This window comes from Corapipo altera, unplaced genomic scaffold, assembly GCF_003945725.1.
Source record: "Corapipo altera isolate COAL_440 unplaced genomic scaffold, ASM394572v1 61286, whole genome shotgun sequence".
NCBI lineage: Eukaryota > Metazoa > Chordata > Aves > Passeriformes > Pipridae > Corapipo > Corapipo altera.
This window is the reverse complement of record NW_020884907.1, coordinates 325,025-349,188: the sequence shown is the minus strand read 5'-3', so window position 1 is coordinate 349,188 and position 24,164 is coordinate 325,025. Positions and strand designations below refer to the sequence as shown.

At 39.1% G+C, this 24,164-nt stretch overlaps 1 protein-coding gene across 3 annotated transcripts in view; it reads left to right on the top strand.

Moving 5' to 3' along the window:
• FAM189A2 (family with sequence similarity 189 member A2) overlaps positions 1 to 21,136 on the top strand; it is a 28,835-nt gene extending 7,699 nt beyond the window's left edge. Inside the window, exons 3-10 of one of the 3 annotated variants that reach the window (XM_027652487.1) lie at positions 4,556 to 4,666; positions 7,032 to 7,157; positions 7,912 to 8,019; positions 8,129 to 8,247; positions 11,519 to 11,639; positions 12,239 to 12,310; positions 15,994 to 16,206; positions 19,289 to 21,136. In XM_027652487.1, coding sequence (XP_027508288.1) covers positions 4,556 to 4,666; positions 7,032 to 7,157; positions 7,912 to 8,019; positions 8,129 to 8,247; positions 11,519 to 11,639; positions 12,239 to 12,256 — 603 coding nt within the window. In that variant the 3' untranslated portion in view covers positions 12,257 to 12,310; positions 15,994 to 16,206; positions 19,289 to 21,136. The remainder of the gene's footprint in view (positions 1 to 4,555; positions 4,667 to 7,031; positions 7,158 to 7,911; positions 8,020 to 8,128; positions 8,248 to 11,518; positions 11,640 to 12,238; positions 12,311 to 15,993; positions 16,207 to 19,288) is intronic. The other 2 variants (XM_027652488.1, XM_027652486.1) reach the window with 2 other exon arrangements.
• Positions 21,137 to 24,164: the final 3,028 nt, after the last annotated feature.

The following is a 24,164-nucleotide window of genomic DNA, read 5'->3' as shown; positions in this document are numbered from 1 at the left end:
TGCTTGGATCAAGAAATTAACAGAGCACATGCAGACTGGTTGAATGCAGCTCCGGCTTTCAGCTACATCAAGGGCTTTATGCTTCTGTTGTTAGCTAGCATGACAGCTTTTGTGTTCATACATGCCATCAGTTTTCATGTAAAGCTTTGTGGGGTTTGACAGAAAAGTCAAAGTCTTGTGTTCAGCATATGTCGTTCAATCTGGATTATTCTCGTGTTTTACAGTATTGTAACAAGGATTTGAAATTTTTAATAGAAAGATTTTTTTATAGTTCAAAAATGTTAGTATTTTTGGTTTATGACAAAAATTTACAACTCTTCCTTTGCAAACAGAAAAGTTTATGAAATTCAAGCATTTATTTATAATCTTGAAAATTTCTGAAGAATTTATTTGTAGTAAACCTTGTATGTAATTGAAAACTTTTATCAGAAACAAAATACATCCTAGCAGCCTTAAAATAAAGATTTTTTTTTTAGGGCTGACTACTGCTATGATATCTGCACTTTGACTGATTTGCATAAATTTAACAATATTTAATGTTTAGACCAAGATGCTTAGTTCTGATGATGTTTTTAAATTTTAGCCCTGCTAGTAACAGTATAAGGCACTGTAAACAGAAGCTGCATATCATGCCCCTACCCCTGAAAAACAATCTCTCCCTATTCATCTGCTTTACGATAAGTGAAGTCATTGTACTTTGGTGAGAGTTACTTTAGTAGTACCTTTTTTTCTTGATTTTAGAAGTAAAATAGCTCAATGTTAACATCTTTGCTCGTGTTCAGAACTCCAGCATTAGGTCACTAAGTGGTAATTATACAAAGGTTTTACAGTCAGTACAAGCAAATAAAAAGAAATAATGCTTTTAAGTGTGAGACTATGAAAAGCCATAAGAGGCTTTTAGCCATTTTATGCTGCAAAAGCTTTTCTCTCGTATGTATATATAGGGTGTTTTAGTGCTTTATTTGAAATCTCTGGGGTTTTTTATTAAAGTAATTAATTTGACTCTTATTTGTGTGGTTTTTTGTTTTTTTTTTTTTTGGTGACAGTTATGTTATGAGTCTCCGTGCTGTCACAACTGACTGAACTTTAGTAAAGTCTCAAAATTTTTAATTATTGCTATCACTGCTGTGCATATGTACAATTAAAAAATTAAATTGCCTTTTCCTACAGGATGTTTATAAAGTATATATGTAGGCTGTAAATGGATATAAGAGTTGGTGATTGTGGAATGAAAGTTTTTCTTTCATTGCAGTGTCTGGTTAGGCATCAGTCCTGTGTGCACATATTAAAGTGAAAGCAATTCCTCTCTGGCATTAGGTATTCCCTTCAATGGCAGCAGCAGCAGGACAACAAGCAGCCTCCCCATGCAGAATGAAAAATAGCGTCAGGGCTTTATTATGCAAATTTCTGCTTCCTTGGAATCCTCAAAGTGCATGATGACATTTTTAGCTGGAAGAGATAATCCATTCAAGACAATAGTGAATACTGTGTCTAACATTAAAATACACTTTGCTTTCATATATTTTACTTCACATAAATGTTCCTCACAACTTTCTGCAGCTGTTCACAGTCCTTGTGTATCTAATGCTCAGAAGATGAAGGCTGTGAGCCAAACTAAAGCTTCAATTTGAGTAGTTTCCATTTTTATCTGCAATTAAGACCAGTTACCTCTGTTGTGACATTTAAAATACAATATTTGCCTTTGTCTGTTTTTTCTAAGTTGAGAAGTACTTCTCTCCTCTGGTTGGGATCTTCTGTCACTGGGATTAAGTGGAATACCTGTTTTTATTTATAGGTGAGTAGTGATGGAGAAGAAGTTTAAACTTGCACCTGCAGGAGAATACAACTGATAAAATAATGTAACAGAATACATGTTACATTGAACAGTGAGGTGGATTGAAAGCAAAGTGACTGGGCCCAGAGTTGTGATCAGTGGCACAAAGCCAAGCCAGCCAGAGGACAGTCAGCAGAGTTGAGCCCAAGGGGTGCAAACTGGGGTCAGTACTACTTAAGTGAGTGGTCTCTACAGTGGGACAGAGTACACTCTCAGCAAGTTCACAGGTGATGCAAAACTGTGAGGAATGGCTGATGTGCTAAAAGTTGCCATTTGGAAGGACCTGGACAGGCTGGAGAAATGGGTTGAGAGAAATCTCCTGAAGTTCAACAAGGGGGAATGCAAAGTCCTGCCTGTGCAGGGAAGTGACCCCAGTACACCCTGGGGAACACCTTGCTGGAAAGCAGCTCTGCAGAAAAAAACCTGGGGATGCTGGTGGACAACAAGCTGTCCATGAGATAGCAAAGTGTTCACTGACAGGACAAGAGGCTATGGGCAGAACTGAAAACCAACAGGGAATTCCATTGAAACAAAAAAGATTAGTTTTTTACTGTTATGGTGGTCAAAAACTGGTGTAGGTTACCCAGAGAGGTTGTAAAGTAGAATTTACTAGAACATAAATGCAGAAATTGTCATCCTTGTTTTGCATATCTGTAATAATGTTCCTTCTCTTCCTTGTTCTTTGATTTTTACCAGGTTTCTTTAGAAAAATCTCCATAATTTTTATTCAAAATTTTGAATTAGGGGTCTTGATTGTAACTTTTTATATAGCTGTACATGGAATTGTTTCTATTGCAGTTTCTGTACCAAAGGAGAAACCTTAAATGTGAATTTGCTTATTTTTTTTCCTGAATCTTTCTTTACTTTGGCCACATAACTTCTTTGCTCCATTTCCTCATCATTTGAAAGAAGACAAATATACCTCTTCTTTTTCTTAATAGCATGTCATGAGATTTTTACTATAAAGATGTTTTATGTTGAAACAGATTGTATTTCACTTTAAAAAATGGCTAATTCCTAGCTGTAAATGTCCTGTGTTGAATGTACTTCTTTGTATGAAATGCCTGTGTCAAACGATTGTCTCAAAGTAGTTTTTATCAAAAGGATAACTGAGATAATCTAGATAAAAGCATAAGAAATGGTATCAATTAATTTGAGTGGTATGCAAGGAGTTAATTTTAAAAAATCATTAGATTCTGTGTTTGTACAGAAAAACAAATGTCACTCAGAGTGCTTACTAGAACTAAAATCCTCTGTGTTTTCATGATTAGTAGAAAACTAGGGGAAAATACTCTTCCTCTTAATATTTATTTTTTTCTTAGTATGTCAAACACAAAATAGTCCCAGTTCTCTTCAGAGGAGTACTAATAGCTACTTCAATTATTGGGGGTTTTGAGGTTAAAACCTACCTTATGGGATAATGTCAAACTTCTGTAAAGCCTACTAGTAATGAGATATTATAATTTAAGGAATGAGCTTTCGCAGTAATGCTCTTTGGCTCTGATCCATTCATGGGTGATTATATTTCCCTGAACCTCAGAAAATGGGAACATATTTGTGCAACAACTCTGATTTTTTTTTTTTTTTTTTTTCAGATTCCAGGTAGCTAGCCATGTTATATCAGTTAAATTAACTGGGAAAGCCATTGTGTTCTTCGTGGATGTTTAGGAAGTCCTTGTTGCTGGATCTGCTCTAAAGCTGCCTGGAAAAGAACTGAACCCATGTCCCTCATGATTTCCTTCTCTTCCTCTTTTTTTTTGTCATGTCCTGCTTTTTGAATTTGGACCATTTTGTAACAAAGAAATCTGAATGAACAGATTGTTATTAACAAGGATTCTTTAGGAAAATAAGGATCTGAAACTTGCTTTGTAAGGTTGAATGCTTAAAGGAGGAACCTAATTTTTATTTGTCTCTAAAGTATTAGTCTTACCCGTAGTACTTTCTCCCAAAGTACAGAAAAATCTTGCTGTATAAACTGGGACATGAAAAGTTCTTATATGTGTTCAAAATCCATATCCCAAGTCATGTAAGTGCAGATTGTAAGGGCATAGGTGAAAGCGAGACATCATTTTATCTGCTACTCTATCATTTTATCAGCTACTCTATTACGCTTGCCATTCCTCATTTTTCAGATGGTCTATAAATCTGAAGGTATTATCTGAGTCATGAATGTTCTGGTTTTAGTATCCAGAGGATACTAAAATAAAATCATATTACTAAAATCTCTTAAGTGTCTCCATCCTCACTATACTGGGGCAAGTATTTTTCATTTATTTTTGCTGCAAAATAATTCTGGAAATTCAGTGCAGAGTGAATATTGCCTTAATGTGTTTCCTCCTCTTCAGGCTTCCTTACTGGTCTGAATGTGTTGAGACCTAAACATGGTGGAAGAGTATGACCACACAGTGGAAGTCAGAGGGCTTGCAAATCATACTTTGCACTCCAGAAAAAACTGTAGTTGCCTATGCTGTTACTGCTGACATTTTCAATAGTTGCATGTATTTTACTTCTGCATAACTAGTGCAGAATAAGGAGAGAGAGAGAGAGAGAAAAGACAAAGGTATGAGGAATAGACACCTTGGGGCACTGAAGTCATGGGAAGTTTCCAAAAAGAAGCAGTGTTTTTCCCAGCTTCAGTTTGTGAGTGGGATTTGCACTGTCATAGGTTCCTTGAGTTGGGTTCCTGTTCCCACTGCAGTTAACTTTGTTTTGCTGTTCCAGAAAAAACTGCTTATTCTGCTGTCTATCACCTGTGTTCTGCTGAGCTTGGCTGGACTTATATTAGGATGTCAAGACATTGAGTTTTTGTCCAGAGTACCCAGATGCAACTTGATGAGCACACATACTGATTTACACCTATTTCTTCTCATTATGGTACATTACCTTGTTGTGCTGAAATCACAAAATGTGCTAATGTAGAGCTGCAAGTAATTTAAGAAGATTCAAGCATAAAGGATTTTTTTAGTAATGTGACAAATATGAAGCATAGAAAACAGCCTGAGTGGGTAGTGGTGAGCTACCTACAAAAATCTTAGTCATTATAATCTGTGGGTGGGATTATTTTTCCTGTTTTGCCTCACCTGGTGAGGACCATTTGTGTTGATACCTTACAGCAGGAACTGTGAGGAGAAAAATAATATAAACCAAATCATACTAGCTTTTCAGAACACTTCTATGTGATGAAAAAGCAATCTGCAAGACAGGGCAGAATGCAAAAGATTTTTATGAAATTGTTGTCATAAGAAGTACAAGAATAACTATTTATGAACAAAAAACTGTGAAATAATTGAAATTGAAGGATACAATGTGGAATCACTTGGTAATGAAGATGATCGTGTGTAAAAGCTTGAAGAGCTTTAAGAATTAATCGAAAGATCTTTAAATATCTATTTCCATCCCCTTATTGCTTCAAGAAGGCTGTTGTTGATTTCTTTATATGCCAATGTATTTCAGTGAGAGTCCAAGACCAGAAGCAGTTCTTAATCTAGATTCACCCACTATCACTGTACTAGAGCAGCACTGAGAATTGATAATGTTATACCAGATGAGATGATTTAATGTTTCAGGAACTTCTGAGCCATCTGTGGCTGGAAGCATGGAGTACAGCCAAGAGACATTCTTGCAATCATTAATTACTTTGTAGAGTGACTTCTATAGGTGGAAGAGTGTTGACATGACTATCAAGTTTGACAGCTAAAAACCCAATTATCTCTAGGTATGAAAACATCAAGTTTCTACTTTGAAAACTAAGGTGAAAATATTAATTTGAAAGTTACAAACAACAACTAGTGTATGGATGTGACTATTAATGATTTGACCAGGTTGCAGTTATAGTTGTGTGTTTCATTCCATCCTTAGAAATGCAAGATACACTCATGAATCAAAGACAACGTGTACATTTCTGTTATAGGTTAGAAATCCAGGAGGGGGGGATTTTTCTTCCTCCTGCCCCCACTGTAGGAAAGATGGAGTTTGAATGGAAAGGGAGGTGATTAGCAATAGAAAAGGTCTAGCCAGCCGAGCTGCATTCCTAACAAATCGCCCATCAGAGGCTGGGAGAAGGTAGGGAGGAGTTTTGGGGGGTTGCTGGCACTCCTCAGAAGGGAGAAGTCAGGTTTTGCTGAGCTCTCGCTCTGGGATGCAGACGAGGGTCTTGTGTGTGTGCTTTTGGAGAGAAGGCCTGAAGACCGGTCTTTCTGGCTTCCTGCCCTAGTCAGCCCTGACTGCTGGCCTCGACTTGTGGGCAGGCTGTCTTTGTCTCCAGCCCGGACCTGCTGTGTTCTCATCGGAGAGTTTTTGTGCTCACCGGGAGAAGAAAGGAGGAGCCTTGGGACACCGTCATCTGAGGACAACAGTGAGTTTTGTGGGGGTGGACTGTTTTCCTTTCCCCCTTTCTTCCACGGGGGGCAGGGTCCCCATTTTCTTTTCGGCTTCTCCCGCGATCCGAGACCCTCCTCAGACCCCTCCCTGTGTGGTGACCGCCAGAGCCCAACAGCGCCCCCTGCAGGTCAACACAGAGAACTGCAGGCTCTGCACCTCCAGGGATCCAACAGCGCCCCCTGCAGGCCACGATTAGAACTGTGCTGAAGGACAGAGAAGTATTCAGACTTTGCTTTTGTTTGAAGGGGACTTCTGAGTACAGGACTATTGTCTAGGTTTTTTTGTGTTCTGTTACTGTTCTTGCCAACACACATATATCTTTTAATAAAGGGTTGTTATTTCTTCTTTTCTTTCCGCATCCTCAATTAAAGCCCCTTAATTTTGAATTTACAATTGCTGAGAGAGAGGAGTTTGGTCTGTCTCATAAGTCATCCTCTTTAGCAAACATTCCAGTCTCTTCAAACTGAGACAACTTCATAGAGTGGTTTACACATCAGTCAAAGAAATAATTTCTAGGCTGCTATGCATTTGAAGGAGCATCGATAAAAAAATTGCTTAGTGATCAGTGCAGCTTTGATTACAATTAAGTTGTATTTAAATGTCTTAAGCTTATCCATAATGCTGTTTTTCAGATAAGAAGTGCTTATAACGCATGAATCATTGGCATACCAAACTGTTCAAATTCAATTCTATAATCTTGTGTTTCCAGTCTTCTTTGTGGTCACAGGTTTAGTTTAAAATATAGGTTCTGTATTATGCAGGTAAAACTGTTGCATAAAGCAGTTAAAATTAAAAACTGGCGTTTTGTTTCTTTAAGATGGATAAGGAAAACAAGACTTGTTTCTGCTGTGAAGAAATTAATCTCACTAAATGCACAGAAGTAGAGACTGTACTGAAGGCATACTATGTGAAGTCATGCAGTTCTGCTCACCTTCTTCTCAAGGTACCTTGCACACACTGGTTCATATGACTGCTTTTATAATGTCCATGCTTGTGCAACAGTGCAGTGCTGAAGTAGCTGCTGTGTTTACTGTGAAAAATTCTGTTATTTTTCTAGTCTTCCACACCACTCAGAAGCTCTTCGTGGTTCGGTTGGCTTTTTTTTTTTGTCTCTGGGTTTTGACTAGTGCATTGCTGATCCAATAAGCAGTTTTATTCAACCAAGTGTTTTATTCAACCAAAACTGCAGTGGAATCCAGACAAGACTGTATAGGCAAATATGAATGTAAATTTTAGCTAATGATTTGATGCCCTAACCAGTCTTTTTAACCTCTCAACCTTTCTTGGCTTACAAACTGCTGAAATAAAACTCCTAATCAGCATAATTTTCAAATATAAAAAGAGCTTTAACATTTCTTTAATGGTGATTGTCTTGAATCTGGATTTCCCCCGGAAGTTAAGAGAAAGGTTATAATTCTTTGATGAATCAATGGACTATAAATCACATTTGAACTGTATTAAACTCTTCTGAATCTCTATCAGGACAATCAATAGGACAAAGCAAGTTTTTGCACATTACTCCAGTCTTGGAGATTGTGCTAAAGACTTCATCACATATATTTCTTAGAAGTAATTGCTATAGTCAACCCTATGTCTTCTGTGGGTTTTTTTTATTTAGTTTATTATTATTATTATTTTAACATCTATAAATACCTTGATTTAATTTCTTTAATTTCACACATCTTCATGTTCTTCAGAAAGTTCTCTTAGGTCATTGTGCCCTGAATGCTCTCACCACTACAGTTTGCTTGACAGTGGTTGCCCTGCATTTCTGGCAGATATTTGAATCAAGAAGATCCTGCCTAGTAAGTGAGCACCAGGCTGTAAACAGTGGTGCTAACAGTATTACTAGGTTACCCAATTCAGCAGTTTCTGTAACTCAGACGAGTGTTAACAGAAGTTTTGTTTGACTAGGGTGAACTTCAGATTGAAGACCAAGATGACAGTTTGGATCCTGATGGTTTTGTCCCACTGGTGCCACCTCCCTCCTATTTTGCAACTTGTAATTCTGGTCCTCCCCAAACAAGTCACAGGTAAAATGGTACACTGTCTTCTTGTTTTTTAGTGTCTTTGAACACACTGCTTGCTCTTTTAATTTTAAGATTTTTTTCTCTGTTATTGACTAAAAAAGTTTGTGACTTTAGGAGAAATAAAAAAGAAGAAAAAAACTTGTTGATTTTGGAGACAGCATAAATACAGTGGCTAAGGGGTTAAATGTTGTGGTTTTCACTTTAGATTCTGTAGGAACTGTTTCTGGGTAAGAGAAATCCTACAGTTTGACACAGCTGAAAACTTAGATGATACTGTCAAGAGCAGGTCAGGGCGGTGAGGGGAAGCCAGACACAAGCACTTGGCAAGAGTTTTGTGAGAGACCCTGAATTGTGTCTCAGGGACCTTTCTGCCAGAGTGATTCCCCTTCTCCCGCTGGTAGTTAGGGCTGACTGAAGGGTATGTTTTGATTGCACTGCCAGGCCAACTAATCACTATTCTCCAGGTGATTATGTGCTCTTCGAAGTAATTTGCAGATTGGCTTTTTTTATTAATTTATGACTCAGGTGGGGCTGCCTTATTCTGTTCTGAACATACAATATGATATATAAAATATGATGCTCAAGCAGACTGTCGCTCTACTCTTGCTTAAAATTCTAACTTTTTGCAGTGTGCAGGACTGTTTAATTTATTTCACTGTTTCATCAGGAATAGTCTGCATGACTTTCAAGACTATGTGGTCCTGGCAGAGGTAATACTGATCCTAGGATTTCCTAGAAAATGGTATCATGGCACAGCAGTAGGTTTTAGAAAGAACGAATCCTCTGAAACACCAAAGAGCAAACATTATTAAAAACCTCCTATATAAGTCTTGTTTCAAGCTGCTTATGAGAACAGAATGTTATGTTATTTCATTGGAAGAATAAATATTTGTTGAAACATGCTTTTCAGAGTTCTCCTGCTTTAAAATGGAGCTGTCATTCTTCATCTGGCATATCATTCTACCATTCTACATGGTTATCTCCTTTCCAGCCGCAGTCTCTCTTTTTTTTTAATTTTTTTTTTTTTTTTTTAGCACAGTAGGTGCTGATGAACAATACTTGAGGCTTGTGTGGTCTAATTTGAGTAGCTACTTTGCCTATAACTGTGTTAAAACTTGTTGATAAGAATATTTAAGTGGTGGTGACATCTTTCTGAAGTCAGGCTACTTGTTTCAGGGTGTTCAGGGTAGTTACGCAGCAGTGCAGAATTTAAAGCAACGGACAGGCCTAATTTCTGTCCTTGGATGTGTTTGGAATGGATGCCCATTCTCTTCCACTCTTTAAATTGCAAAGGCAGAGGCTCTGCTATCAAAGCCAATTGGTTTGCTCACTTGATCGTGGGAGAACTTTTACACTTATTTAATGGTAGACAAAAAAAATTCGTATTACAAATGTCTGGTCAACTCCTACCTCTGATCTAGTTATTTCACAAATAAAAAAATAGCAGTTGCTTTATTTTTCAGCGTTGGCACAACAGAAACAGTTACAGCTGAGTTTCCAGATGAACAACAAAGTTGACCAGGAGTTGGATTTTTATGATCCTTATGGATCCCTTCCAACTCAGGATATTCTGTGATTCTATGAAAATGTTATAAGACATGTGAATTTAAGGGAAGAGGTGATCCATGTAGGCTAACCAGATAGTCGCCTGGAGCCTAGAAATCTACCTCAGTCCAATTTAAAGTATCGTTTGGGTACATCCTAGAAATGATGTCAAAATGTGAAAAAAAAGCAGAGAAGAATTGAGATGTTTTGGGCTACAGACTTCTCTGAAGATTGTGTGGGAAAGGTCTCCTTGGTGACTGCTGTCAACCACCACACTTTTTCAGTGTTAACGGGGTAATGTAAATATGTGTTATCAAAATTGGCATTTGCCAAAAAAAAAAAGCTTTCTCCAGGCACTGTTCTGCTTTCTTCCTCTCAGAGATGCCTCCTAAGAGAAAGATCATGCAGCAAAAAGTCTTTGGGATTTCTGCTGCGTTTAAGCTTTCAGAGAGCTCTTTGAAAACTGAAGAGTAAGGTTAGCTATGAGGTACATTTGCCTCATACAAGCCTGTTGTGAATTGATTAACTGTCAAATTCTTAATCAAGCATTATCAAAAAAACAGCCTTTAGTTTGAATTTGGATTTTTATGTGCAGCTGAACATAAAACACAAGATCAGAAGTGTCTAAGTTTTAACAAGGTTATAACTTTGAAAGTAGGAGGCTTCAAGCACGAAGTGTGGAAAAGGAAACAAAAAAAAACCCCAACATTTTTTAACGAACCCGAATAAACAACAAATGGTGCAACCGAAACTTTCAAAAGAAAAAAAACAAAGTCCCAATTCTCCAGGTGGGGGGGGGGAGAAACCCGCGGCAACCAGAAGGCCGAGGGCAAATTGTCCTCAGCAGCTCAGCAGCTGGCCGCAGACACTTGAGCGACCAGCAATGGGTCCCCCTTCTCACAGGCGCAGTCACAGGTCAGGAAGCTCTGATAACTCAGTCTCATGCCCCGAAGGGCGGACTGCCTCGCTCCGAGATGGGTTGGTCTCTCTCTCAGTTGCTCTCCACGCGGTATATGTCAGGGAATAAAACCCCAAAACTTTCCCCTCAGGAAAAAAAAAAGAGGAGGCAGCCGAAAAAAACCGAAAGCACCTCCCCCTCTGTCCATCGGTGGAAAAACCAAAATCCTCCCGACAAAAGGCTTCCAAGGCGTGGCCCTGGCCCGCTCTTTAGAGGGAACCTCCCCCCCGCCCCTCCCGGCTCCCGTGCTGTCCAGCTTGTGCCGCTCCGCTCGTCTCCCCCTCCTGACTCTCCCCATCCCGGAAGAAACAGATGGGGAGGGGGGTGGAAGGGTGGCTACGCTGGGGAAGAAATTCCAACATCTCTTTCCAAACCTATGACAAGAAGTATCTTGAATTTCTGTTATAATTAAGAATTCAGTAGTTCACACAACTCAGAGCTAGGCTGTCACATTTTGAGTGGACGACCTGTATTTGAATATTTTGAAACAAAACTGAATCCCTGAAGTAAAACCAAAATGTGTTCCTAGGTGAAGTACAGCCCAAAGATGTTTGAAGCTCTGGGGAACACACTAGAGAGGCACCTCCTAAGGAGCAACTTCCTGCCATCCTCTGAGAAAATGTCTCGCAGCTCTTGGCGAGTCCATTAGCTGTGGCTGAGATCCCAAAATCTGAGCTGGTACAGGAAAGCCAATGGAGTTTGATAGCAGATGACATTTTTCTGCAGCTGGAAAGCCATACTGACAGATTTGCTCTGTGCTGTTTGTTGCAGGACACTTGGGCTTTCATTGCCCAATGCTTATGCAAGGCGAATCAATGGTGCTGAAGTGTTCTTCCATCTGGAACCACCTCCTCCTTATGAAGATGTGCAGAGCTCGAACACCTCTGAGCAGGTATGGGCCACAGGAGCTTGAAGTGTGACTTGTTCCTTCTGCGGTAAGGGTAGGTTGCCCTGAGGCATGGTAAATATGAGCCAGGAGGACACATTTGATCACAGATGTGGCTTGCTGTAAATTTCACCAAAGATTTTAATTAATCACTTACCTCTAGAGTTGAGAAATTTTCCATGGTTGGAAAGCTCTGCCCAGGCATGGGAGAAGGAGCAAAAAGCACCATGGAGCACACCTGTTGCTGGTTATTCTAGACCTCCTTGATTTATTTCCCTCACGGACCTGCACTAGTGGCATGAGGGACTAGATCGGGGTTTTGCCGTTTTGCCATGACTGGTGATCTCTTTTCACTGGTGTTTTCAGAACACAGGTGCTTTTCCTGAGAAATACTCAATAGGACAAAATTGGCTGATGAGAATGGTGAGCATTAATATTAGACATTCACTAGCCTTGATTTTGCAGTGGAATTAGACACATTAGTCATATAGTCACTGTGCAGTTATGCGAAAGTGTTCCCTTTCTAAGATGGATGCTACAGTTCTTAGAAAATACCAGAGAAAGGTGGTGACTTGTAATTTTTCAACTTTTGTATTTTATTCCAGGGAGGTGCACTACAGTAAATGTCATGAACTGTGTTGATTCGGTGGAAGTGAGTGAAGGGCAGGACTCTCAAGGTAAAAAGTACATTTTAAAATTTATTCTAGAACTGTTCTACCCAACACAGATAACTTAATGTAGCAGCAACACTATTAGTTCTTTGAAAGACACCATACTGTAAGCCAAAGATACAGAATCATTACTGTTTTGGGCAGTGGGAACAAGGATTAACATTTAAAATACATAAAAAGTTGTTTGCACTTAAGATATAAAAAGAAAGATGCATTTCCTTTTTACTAACCTACAAGTTAGTTGTTGACACTACATCCACATGTTGCAACAAATGATGTCCACCTCCAGTACTTCCTTTTGTTTAGTATATGTGATGGGGCCTGTTAATGTTTTGTTGCTGATGACAATAGCAAAAGGATAGAATAATGCTGTACTGTGTGGATCTAAATTAGGAACTATTCTATTATAGACCCTGAACTGGAAGAGTTACTAAATTGTTTCTGCATACTGGTACAGGACATATTTAGATTGCTCTTACAGACCACATCAAGCTTTGCTCAGCACTGTTTAGAAAACCATGCCAATGGTTCCAATTAATTTTCAGCCTAATCTTTGTTGCGGTGTATGCTTGTGGTTAAATATTATTGGCTTCCAGGTAAGTTAAAGGCAGCTTTTTCAGTACAGCCTCTGAAAATCTGTTCCAATTTTCATTTGAACTTGCCACTATGGCAAGATTGTCATTTGTGCAACAGATGGCTTTTTGCCTGTCTGCACAATATTCACACCCCAAAAGAGTAAAGACACTGGGACAGGGGAGAAGCCCCAGATCTTTCATTTGACTGTGGCCTGTATTCTGCCAACCTACTTCTCAAACTGTAAAAAAACTTTGATTTGAAGTGCATCAGTTGAAATTGTTCCTATTAAGTTGCATCAGGGGAAAAAAAAGAAGTAGAAAAAGAAAATCGTACTTTAACCAAATGTCAACTCTGTCAAAATTCCCTTAAGCTGATAGTCTATTTGAAACCTCTGAAAACAAGCACTTGGATGCTTCTGGTGTCTTGTCAGCTGTGATAACCAGAAAGAAATCCAGAAGAGCTGTAGCAAAAAGTTTCATTCTCAAGGCCTGCTTACAGATAAAACTTCTGTTACTTTCTTGGAGCTCTTTGAGCACAAACAAAAATAGGATAACAAACACAAGGCTACACAGTGGCTTCTTAAAGTTATGAGAAGGGGAAACAGGAAAAGAATACTATAGAAAATGCAACTGCTGTGAAGGACAGCCAAGAAAGTTTGTTTTGTTTTTAAAAAGGCTATGATGAGGCAGTGTTAGAGGCATTTGTATTTGAAAACTTCCATTGCAAGAAGCAAAGGTAGGTCTCTACCTGAGAACATATGACAAAGTGTACCTTCCACTTCATCATTTTAACTGGTTTGTCCAATATTTTTGTTTAATAAAGAGGTCTGTAGAGAGACATTTAAATATCAGCCTGGCTGTTAAATTCAGATAAAAAAGAAAGTGAGCATCTTAACAAAGAAAATTAACACTGCTTCTTCTAGATGCCAAGACTTCCCAGGGGCAATGAATTCAAGAAAAAGAAATAGCTGAGCAGTATCTCTTCCTTTATTTATATTTAGGGAGGTGTAGCGCATCTGGCTGGCTGGAGTCGATTTTCTTCATAGCAAACCATGATGCTGTTTTGGATTTGTGACCAAAACAGTGTTCATAACACACAAATGTTTTAGCTCCTGTTTAGTAGTTCTTAGGCAGCATTGAGGCTTGCTCCATCTTACTCTGCTGTCCTCCCTGCAGCATGTAAGCTGGGGAGGGGACACAGCTGGGACTTATGACTCTGACCAAAGGCATGTCTCATGTCATACATCATCATACTCAACAACAAAGACCTGGGGGGAGTTTTCTAGGGTTACCATTTTTCAGGAACTGTACAGGCAACAGTTATCTGTTGATGAGAAATTGCTTTTTCATCACTTGTTTTTCTTTAAGTTTGTTGGTTTTCTTTATTTCCCCCCCTCCTCACCTCTTCTCATCTGTCCTTATCTCAGCCCAGAAGTTCTGCCACTTCTGCCCTTCCAGTTCTCCTCCCCATTTCGCTGGGGGAAAGTGAGTGAGTGATTGAGTGAGTGACTGACTGTGGGGGACTGAGCCACTTGCTGGGGTTAAACCACAACAGGAGTGAAATATAAAATGGGGGCATATGTTGGAATTGTGGCAGAGTAAGTCTATGGGCTGTCTCAGCTGATGCACTCTAACAGTCTATAAATAAAACCTTAACTTCTAGTTTATGTTGGCAGTCTGTTATGCAGGGCATTTGTGTATGATGCCATGATTCCCTTGGCTTTATTAGGGCTGATCAACTAATTCTACTCCCGATGGAAGTTAAAGCTATGCACTGCTCTCTGCCAGCAGAACTAGGGGAATCCTCACTGCCGGCTGCAGGAGGAGCTCTAAGCTTCTCTATGCTGGCTAAAATGGTTTTACTAACTTCAAAAGCACTCCTGTCAAGCAGAATGGGACTTTCCCCGCTGACTGTAGTAGGAAGGCATGCAACCTTCCACTGGTGGGAGGAGGTGCTTGGTAGCTGCTCTGTATCATCACATATTAGGTATATGCATTTTCAGCACACATCGCCTTAAGCCAATTATCGCTCTGATGTCTGAAACATTAATATTATGAAGAATTATCATAAAATCATAAAGTTGGTTCATCAATCTGTCGTAATCCCCATTCCCTTCACCACTAGAGGGGAGGAGATAGAGTCTGGGAAGGAAGGAGGGTGGGTGGAAGGTGTTTTTAAGCTTTGTTTTACTTCTCATTATCCTGCTTTTACTTTGATTGGTAATAAATTCAACTCCCTCAGGGTGAGTCTGTTTTCCCTGTGATGGTAATTGATGAGTGATATCTCCCCGTCCATATTTCAAGTCATGAGCCTTTCATTATATTTTTTCTCCCCTGTGCAGCTGTGGAGGGGAGGGATACAGTGGCTTTGGTGGGTACCTGGCATCCAGCCAGGGTCAACCCACCATTTTTTTTTTAACTCTTGCATGAGCAAGAATATTGTTTTCTGTAATATGCCAGGTGCCATCAGATAGAGGTACAGAACTAGGCTTAGTGAGAAACAGACATAGCTTCATCCTGTCCTGTTCACTAAATGGCAGTTATGGGAATTGCAGCATATAACTTCACCCTAAGGAAAAGGAGGATTGTTGATTAGTTGGAAGGATGAAATGTATCACAAGAATTCAGGAAAATCTTTATTTTAATAAAGAAACTCATGAAACAAGATTTTTAATTCCTTTATAGGGACTGATTTTTTACAAGCTACCTCACTGCAAAAGGTGACTGACCTCTCTAGCCATACGCTGTCATAACTTGGTACAACTGCTTATCTGCAGGATGATTTTGGGCTCTGTGAGATTCAGCTTTCTCTCCAAGAAAACTGTAGCTCCCTTCTCTGTGATCAGGTAGTTTAAGGTGATTTTTGTACTAGGCAACACTGTACTCTTCTGTTGCTCCGGTTGCACAAGACTGAACAGGTTTCTGCAAATGTTTAAAGAGTCTTTAGACCACTGATACTGTTGAGTAACTGTGGGTCTGTGCACACATACATGCACTTCTAGGCTTTTGTGTCCATGGGGGGGAAAAATCAGCAACAATCTCTATTAATGGTTTCTAAAGACTTGCTTTATTCTGACTACTTTTCCTTTACTGTTCCTGATTACTCATACTCAGCTGAAGAAATCTGTGAGTCTGCCAGCAGAGCAAGCCTTTCTCCTTCAAATGCGAGCTGCAGGTCTGAAAGAGTGAACAGGAGAGCTCTCAGTTCCTTGCAGAAACAATCTAAAAGTTGACTTTGTGCTTCTGCACTGCCACTCACCCCAAGATGACTTTATTTTCTTTATCTGTGGTTATGTAATGGTTCCTTAAAAGAACGTTTTTTAGAAGGTTGGTACTTTGAACCTCATACCTGCAGAAATCAGCTAGTGTCTCTGAACAGAGTACCTTACCTTACAGCAGTGTGCGTGTGCTTTGCTAAACCTCCACCCAATCCCTTAGCCTTGCTGCTCTTTCAGCTTTCACATCTAGAAACCGGGTTTGTAGCAGGCATTGCTAGTCTGGGTAGGAAGGAGAGATGGTGGAAGATGAGGGGGGGGGGCACACAGGATTTACCAGTGCACTGACATCTAAAATCTCGCAAGGGCAGTTGTCAATATGAGCAATTTAAAGCACAATCAGCTTGTGTTTTTGGTGCCTGCCTATAAATTTACTCCCCCTTTCTTGATCCTTATAGCATCAAAAATCCAAAAAAACCCAAAAGTCAACACAACCCATGGTGGAGAGCAGATGAAGCTACTCTGATGTCAGTGATCCAATTCAGTTGCTGTGGGGAAACTGCTAGTGTGACTACAGAATCCTTGATTCTGCTGACAGTCCTAAAAAATGCACTGGTCAAGAGTCTTGCAATTTTTACTAGAGGATATTGGAATCTTCATAGTAGCTGCTGATACATATTAGCACTCAAAATGTAAATGCAGATGGGACGTTTTAGTAAGAGCCATTTATTTTGTATATTGGGAGCATGTCTATCTGGATTACACTTGCTGTTTTGAGGAAAGTTTTCATGCCTCTGCTGTTTCATGTGTTTTCCCTTTTCCTCCTATCAACTTCCATCGCAGCACCCCATAGAATCTGCTGCTGAAGAAACAGTTACATGACACAGAGCCTGTTCATAGCTGTGAGAGCAGAGCGTTTCTGCTCTAGAGAGACTCCATGTCAGAAGTGTTTGGAAGCTTTAGACCCAGACCTGAAAGTTAGTCACGAGTGCTGCAGAAAGGGAACTCACTGGAATGGAACAATGGATATTGTTTCAAGATAGTGCCTTCTTGCTAGGAATTTCTGCATCTCCTTCTGGTATTGTGTTTGGTATAAAGCCAATGATAAAGTCCTTCTTGAACAACCTGTAGCCACTCTTATTTATATTTTTTAATAGGGTCAAAATCTGATTATTGTTGTTCACAAAAAAGGCAGTGGATTTTTATTTGGACTGAAGGCAGTGAAATTGATTCCTTCTTGCCCCTGTTTTAGTCCTTGTAAGGTAATTTTGAATGTTTGAGTGTGTTTTCTTCCCACTGAATTTCCACTTTGTAGTAGTACTAGCTACCAGCTTGACAAGCAGTTATTTTCAGATATTTTATAACTAGTCCTTTTCACTGGTAATAACTAAAAGTTACAAAGAGTTGAAGAGAGATCACAAAAGGCTTCTACCTTTGCTTAACCTGTTTTGTATAACTGTATGTTAACATTAACACTCAAGGAGCATTTCAGGTCTCTTCAGATCAGAAACAGAAGAGAAAAGAACCAATGTACACAAAAGGGCAAATAGCTTTCTCAAGGGCCCTTGATGTGATAGGCACTCAACCATAGCTATGGAGGATTCTATTTTACAGCCATTTTGTCTAGTGTAAATCCAATAGAACGAGTCTGTTATGTGGTTAAAGTGTGCACTGCATCCTCACTGCTGAATCAGGAGTGAAATCACAGGGGGATACCATGAACCACATGGAGTGTTTTCCTTGCTTCATTTTTGTCTTCATGGGCAGTGCTCAAATGTGAAACTGGAACACACAGCAATGTAAAACAACTCCATGCTGTCATCTAGCAGAAGAGTTTAAAAGCAAGAGATTTGAGGGGAAGACCCCAATATCTGCTAGACTATAAGTCTTAGACATTAAATAGCTTGTGGCATGGGTCATAGAACAGTCCTCCTGCAGCATGAGCCCTGACATACATGAGTTGGTGGAAAATACCAAGTGTGTTTTAAAATCAGATGCGAAACATATGGCAGAAGCTATCACCAATGCCACTTTGCTTGAGCAGGTAGTTTTATTACTTGTATTTATCAGGTGATGTGGAAACCCGCAGCCTTCATTTGGAAGTATGTGCTTATGTTCACCACTCTGCATGTCAAAGTTTTTGCACTAAATTAGCTTCCTTCAGTACTTTAGTTTCATGTAGAGACTATGCAAAAGGCTGCACAGCTGCAAGGTCTCTATCTCTATCAACCACACAGAGAGGAAGGTTATCAGAAGACTGAACATCTGTGTATTCAAAAACTGAACAAGTCAGTCTTCTGTGGTGGAATCATGAACTGTGAATAACGTGACAGTGTTTTATGCTGGGCGTGCAATGGGAGAGGGAGGAGATGTTATAAATAAGCAGTTGCTATTACAAACAGGAAGGAATGAAGGCTGACAAGGAAATTTTTATGTAAACCCACTAAAAGCAACTTCTTTGTGATTGGCTCCCAAGATAAAAATAAGATCTTGTGCTAAAGAAAGAAAAGCAGAAAATAGAAAAGATGTGCTTACATTATTGGAATGAATATTCAGAAGTTTCAGAAAATTCAGACTTCATCAAATGTATGTTTGGGTCACTTACAGACCATTTGGATAGATGAATTGATTCATGCATGGTACTGGTGATTTGCTGATTAGTTTTGATTTTGGTTCTCATGCAAAACACATCAGAGTGTCATTTAGGCTCTGCAGAAAAAAGTGAGATTTCTGACTGCAGCCTTCAGACAACAAAAGCCTCAACAAATTTGACAGAAACAGCTAGGGAAAAAAAATTTCCTTATGAGAACTTAATTTATCACACTGACCTGAAGGTTATTACAGTTCAATGGCTTCTGCAGGAAGCAACATTCAGATTCCTTTTAACCAATATAGGATATGCCATAGGTTAGGGTGAGGTAATTCCTGTGCACCTTTAAGGGGGAAAACAGCAACCAAACCAACCAAACAAAAACCCCACAAACAACAACATGAAAAATTACCCCACTACTTTTCCAAATTGGGATCGCTTTTGCCATGCCTCCTTGGCAAGTACCTGGGATTTTACAGCTTTTTAAATTATTCTTTAAACAGACAGCACTACAACTAGCTTCTTCCTAGTTGGGTAAGAAACTATTATAATGGAACAAGAACCTGAAACCAAAACTGATTTACCTTTTTTTTTCCTTTTAAAGATGATGGCACCTGCCCAGGAGGCCATGTCATTGAGAGTCCATGTGCTACCTTTCAGCTGGCATCCTGGAGAGCTGTGAGGACCTGACTACTTTCACCACAGATGAAGATCAGCTAGCAGAGAGGAGGATCTAAGGAGCAGAACATGAATGGTCTCACAGTCGTCTGGGAAACTGTACTTAAAGTACTGTTTAAAACTGGTTTCTGGTTATTCCTGAGCAGAGCACTTCTGTCAGACATATACATGCTCCACAGGAAAATCATGTCTGACAAGGGGTGGAAAAGTGTGTCAATAATCTTACTTACTTTTTTAATACTCTGATACACAGACAAAGCGTATTAAGCAGATTGCAAGCTGACCTTTTCTAGGCTCTCAGTTGCATAGTGTGATACGTTGCTGTCCTGTTGCATCTCTTTGAAGTTTGGTAACATGCAGTTTTGAGGTATACATCATTCTTGTGGAAGGAGTTGTCAAAAGCAGTATCAAAGAACTTTGCTTATTATCAGTACTTTTGTTTGTATTAAAAACTCCAGTGACAAAAGTAGACCTCAAGATACTATGTAAGTTAGTAAAAAAAATTGTGTTCAGAATTTTAAAATTATTCTTTATAAAAGATGGTGTTGGTTTGCAAACTGAAAATATAAAGAAGTGCTCTTTTGGCTCAGTGAACTTCTCACTTAATGGCAGAATATTATTCTTGTCTTAGTGACACAGCAAAAACCAAAACCAAACCTCCAAAGCCACAGGTGTTTTTCAACACGAGGTGCTGGCTTGTTACCATCCCAGTAAGAAAGGCGCTCTCTGTATAGTCTTATTTAAGATGCTGTTTATTAGAGCAGATAGTATGAAGAAAGAAGATAGTATAGATAATTTTATATCCCTTCAGATGCTGAGAATCCCAAATTGTGCAACATCAAACAGGGGGTAACAAGTTGTAAAGATCCCATCCATTTTACCCCATATTGATCATTGGAGGTATTTCAAGGTTTTTCTAGCAGAAAACAATTCCATTCATCATTTCTACTGTCAAATTGAAGGACGTTCATATAAACGTTAAATAAAAAGGATGTTTACATGGGACTTTACTGCTGCACTTCTAGACAAAGGTATGGAAAAATGTACTACTGAGTTATCTGCCATTTTGAGTACCACTGGAGCTGCTTTCAGGCTCCTTTCTTACAATCAACCAGCTAAATTTATCCTGTGGCAAAGGAATATCCCTGAAGGTCCAGCTGTAGAAGCTGCACAGAGCAGCACAGCACAGGCCTAGCCCTACTCAGGTTAACGGACACATGGATCACCAACTCTTCCATGTACTGTGTTCTTCAGGTCAGGATTGCTGCCATATGCTTCTGAACTGAACATTTATTAGAACTGCAGTCCCAGCCCTGTTCTCAAACACTGTCAGTCCCCACAGGGCACCAGCATCACCTCTTCAGCCTGCAAGCCATGGGTGCTGGAACTGTGGTAGGGCCCGCTTGTGCGCTGTGTGGATCAGTAAAACACTGAAGGGGAGAGCAAGAAAAATGTCCCCTGTGAATAAGGCAAATCTGTGAAATTTGTACCTGTACTGCTGAAGTAAAGACTTATGTTTATCCAGTGAAATGCAGAAAAGTTTGTAATACAGAAATTGGTATGTAAACCTCTAACAAGAATGGTAATAAACAGAAGGATGGAGGGTGGCACTCAGGGAAACACAGAAAGCAAGCTCAGCCTGTCTGCTGCACCCTTTACCAGAGACTTCACAATTTCTCCAATCTATCACTTAAGCAAATGAGGTGAAATTCTTCAGTATCTGATGTTGACAACATTTGTATTTCATATTATGAAAAGTCACTGAGTGGCTGAAGGCCCATGTGTAGTTATCTTCTGAGTCAGCTGTGGTGTGTATTTTCATTTCTGTAGTTTCAAAGTACTCATGATAAACCTATGGGTCACAGAAAATCCTATGAGGCCTTACCAGACAAAATGCTTCTTTAGTGACTTTTTTCAGTTGATTTTCAAATACCATCATGTTTTTCATAATCAATCCCATATTATACAAATATTTTTAACGTTAGCAGAGGCCGTTCCAGGATTAAATCTAAGGACAGACATATTACAATTCTACTTTTTATTTATTCAAATGGTATTAGGTCTTTAATAATAAACCATGCCGATGACATCTGAAGAAAAACAGTGGTTTCAGAAGACACTAAGCATGAAGAATTTTTATCAAAGCTCCATTTATGAAAAAAAGTGTATTTAAAGTTATTCAGTCAATGAAACAGTACTTCTGTCACATAAAAGGCATCTTGAAAAAATCATATTTTTTTAAGATGCAAATACAGTGACATTTCACACAGTGAAAACTGGGATGCCATTTTAGCTTAGGAATTGGCTTCATTCAGGAGCATCAGTGTCATGTATTACCTGGAAAGAATGCTGTTTTAAAGTTAAGAGTTAACAGCAGTGATTCACACCTGCAGAAACATATACAGAACTACTCCAGACTAAGTGGTAAAAGAGAAGTTCAGACACCTACCAGTCATGTGTGCATTCAGCAATGGCAAGCCAGCCCCTAGGTCAGTATGAGCAAATTCTCAGCCTTGTCTAAGGTATTTTTGTTTTGTCGTTTATTGTTGCAAATCTTACAGACATTAGCGCTCTGTTAAATAAAGGAATGTAGCACAGTAAATACATCACAACAAAATAACTGGCCAGAAACCCCCCACCCTGTCCCATCCAAAGCAAAAAGCCCACTCTTTTCACTCCTGCCTCCCCCAAATCAAACCACCGCAGCTTCATTACAGAGGTCAGAGACCTGTGGCAGAAAACATCAGAGTAATTACATTCAGTAGATGTGCAGTATCAACATTCCAGGCTCACATATATTTATATATATATTTATATTTATATAGAGAGATCATTAAATGTTTACAAAGAACAATATTGTTACAAATACAATACTATGCTTTTCCCAACGCTTTACAATAATTTCTATTCACCCTCTTTACAGAACAATAGTACAACTTCATAGTCTAGGTACTGCGTGAAATATATACAAGAGATCTCAACCACATTGCTGTCTTCAGAAGTACAATTCATTTAGAAAACAAGGAAAGCTAGCAAACTCAGAAATCCCAACTGAGACTCAAATTCAAACAAGATTCAACACAAACACATGATACTTGTCAAAAATAAAAAATATAAGGGATATTTCATCCTTAATGTAAACACTGAAGAGTTAATTAGACTGTATGAAGCAGCAAGGATAAAAGAAAAAGAATTCACGTCTGTCACTGAAGAAGGAATGTAAACCTTTGAAGGAATGTTCCTTTGAATCTGTTAAAAATCCCCATAATCTAATCTATCAAACCGCTGCGCAAGTCTAGAGAACAGCCAGATTTCCCCTTAGAGCTCCATTTTCTTGAAACTCTTTCTGTTTACGGAGTAAAACGGGATTGTTTACAAGACTGTTCTCAGACCTGTGCACATTCTATGGACCTTCCAGTTTAGAAATCTTACACACACAATTAATTAGAAAAACAGATTTTTTGCTAAACTCTGATCCTGCAAGCATTCACTTGCTTAATGTTAAGCACCTATTTAGCATGAACTGTTCAAGCACTCAAATGCCAGTAACTTCACAGACTGCTGGCTGCAAGATTTTCAAAGAAACAGTTGTTTCATCTCTAAATACATTTGCACGTTCAGGTCTTCATCATTTCCAGTGCACTGAGTTAAAGTCTTCACCACATGAGCTAGACAGAACCACAGAAACAAGTGAAGTGGAGGGCATAAACATAGCAGGAATCAGAATCATGATGACTGTCTCTTCAAGAGCTCACTAAGTTTCCTCAGGCAACTTATGGAAGGGCTGCACTGTATATAATCTTCTAAGTTGTACATGGTTATATATCATATTTACATATATTACTATATATATGGAAAGTTCTGGAAAGAAAGTTCAAATGATCATAAGCCAGATGTTTACAGTTAAACAATATACTCACAAGTCATTAATTATTTTGTTGTATCAGTCAGGTAGCAGAGTTAAGTACTAACTGGAATACTAACAACATTCTTTTGCGCAATCTGATATTCTGGAGCCTTGGATTAAATTATGTAACAACAAGAAATGCAGTAAAAGCAAGTCATCATACATTAATCTCAACAGAAAAACATATTCACTTACTACAGTAGTTTATGCGCCTCTTCTTTATCTCCCTTAGACATCTGCTTCCCACTGAAATACTATGTTTATCCTCTAATTTTGATCAGCCCATGGTTATCCATGATTTGAGAAAAACAAAAAATGGACGTCTGGCAAGATTGCTCACTGGTTCTTGGCATTGTTTGCACCAAATGTGCACACGCACACATCCACTTCTGTGAATCTGCATAGTCATGTCTAGGATCATCAGTGGACTGCAAACAACACTCATATTGCACAGCTCACCCCACAATAACTGAGAAACAAGGGACTATGACCAGCACCACCAATGCAAAGCAGAAGTGGGGCGTGGCTATGTGTTGCCTGCCCTTGTTTTCATCTCACTGAGCCTTTCTATCACAGCAAAACACAGCACAAACTGTTTCTTTAAAAGAAATCAACATACTAACCTGGACTAAAAGCATGGTTAGGCTTCAGTATAAACACCAGTATATAGTCCTGAAAAAACGGTAACTACAGAGAATGTAGAATTCTCCTCTCACTAGGAAAAAAAAGCCACTACTTCATTTTTATTTTTCCCCATCTTAAAAAAACAAAGAACCCAACCCAGCCCTTTTCCCCTTTTGTCTCTAGCATGCAACTTAGAGGCCAATCAAATATTAGATTTCATACATCCCTACAGTTTATCATCTTCATACAAGTGCATATAGTACACACATAT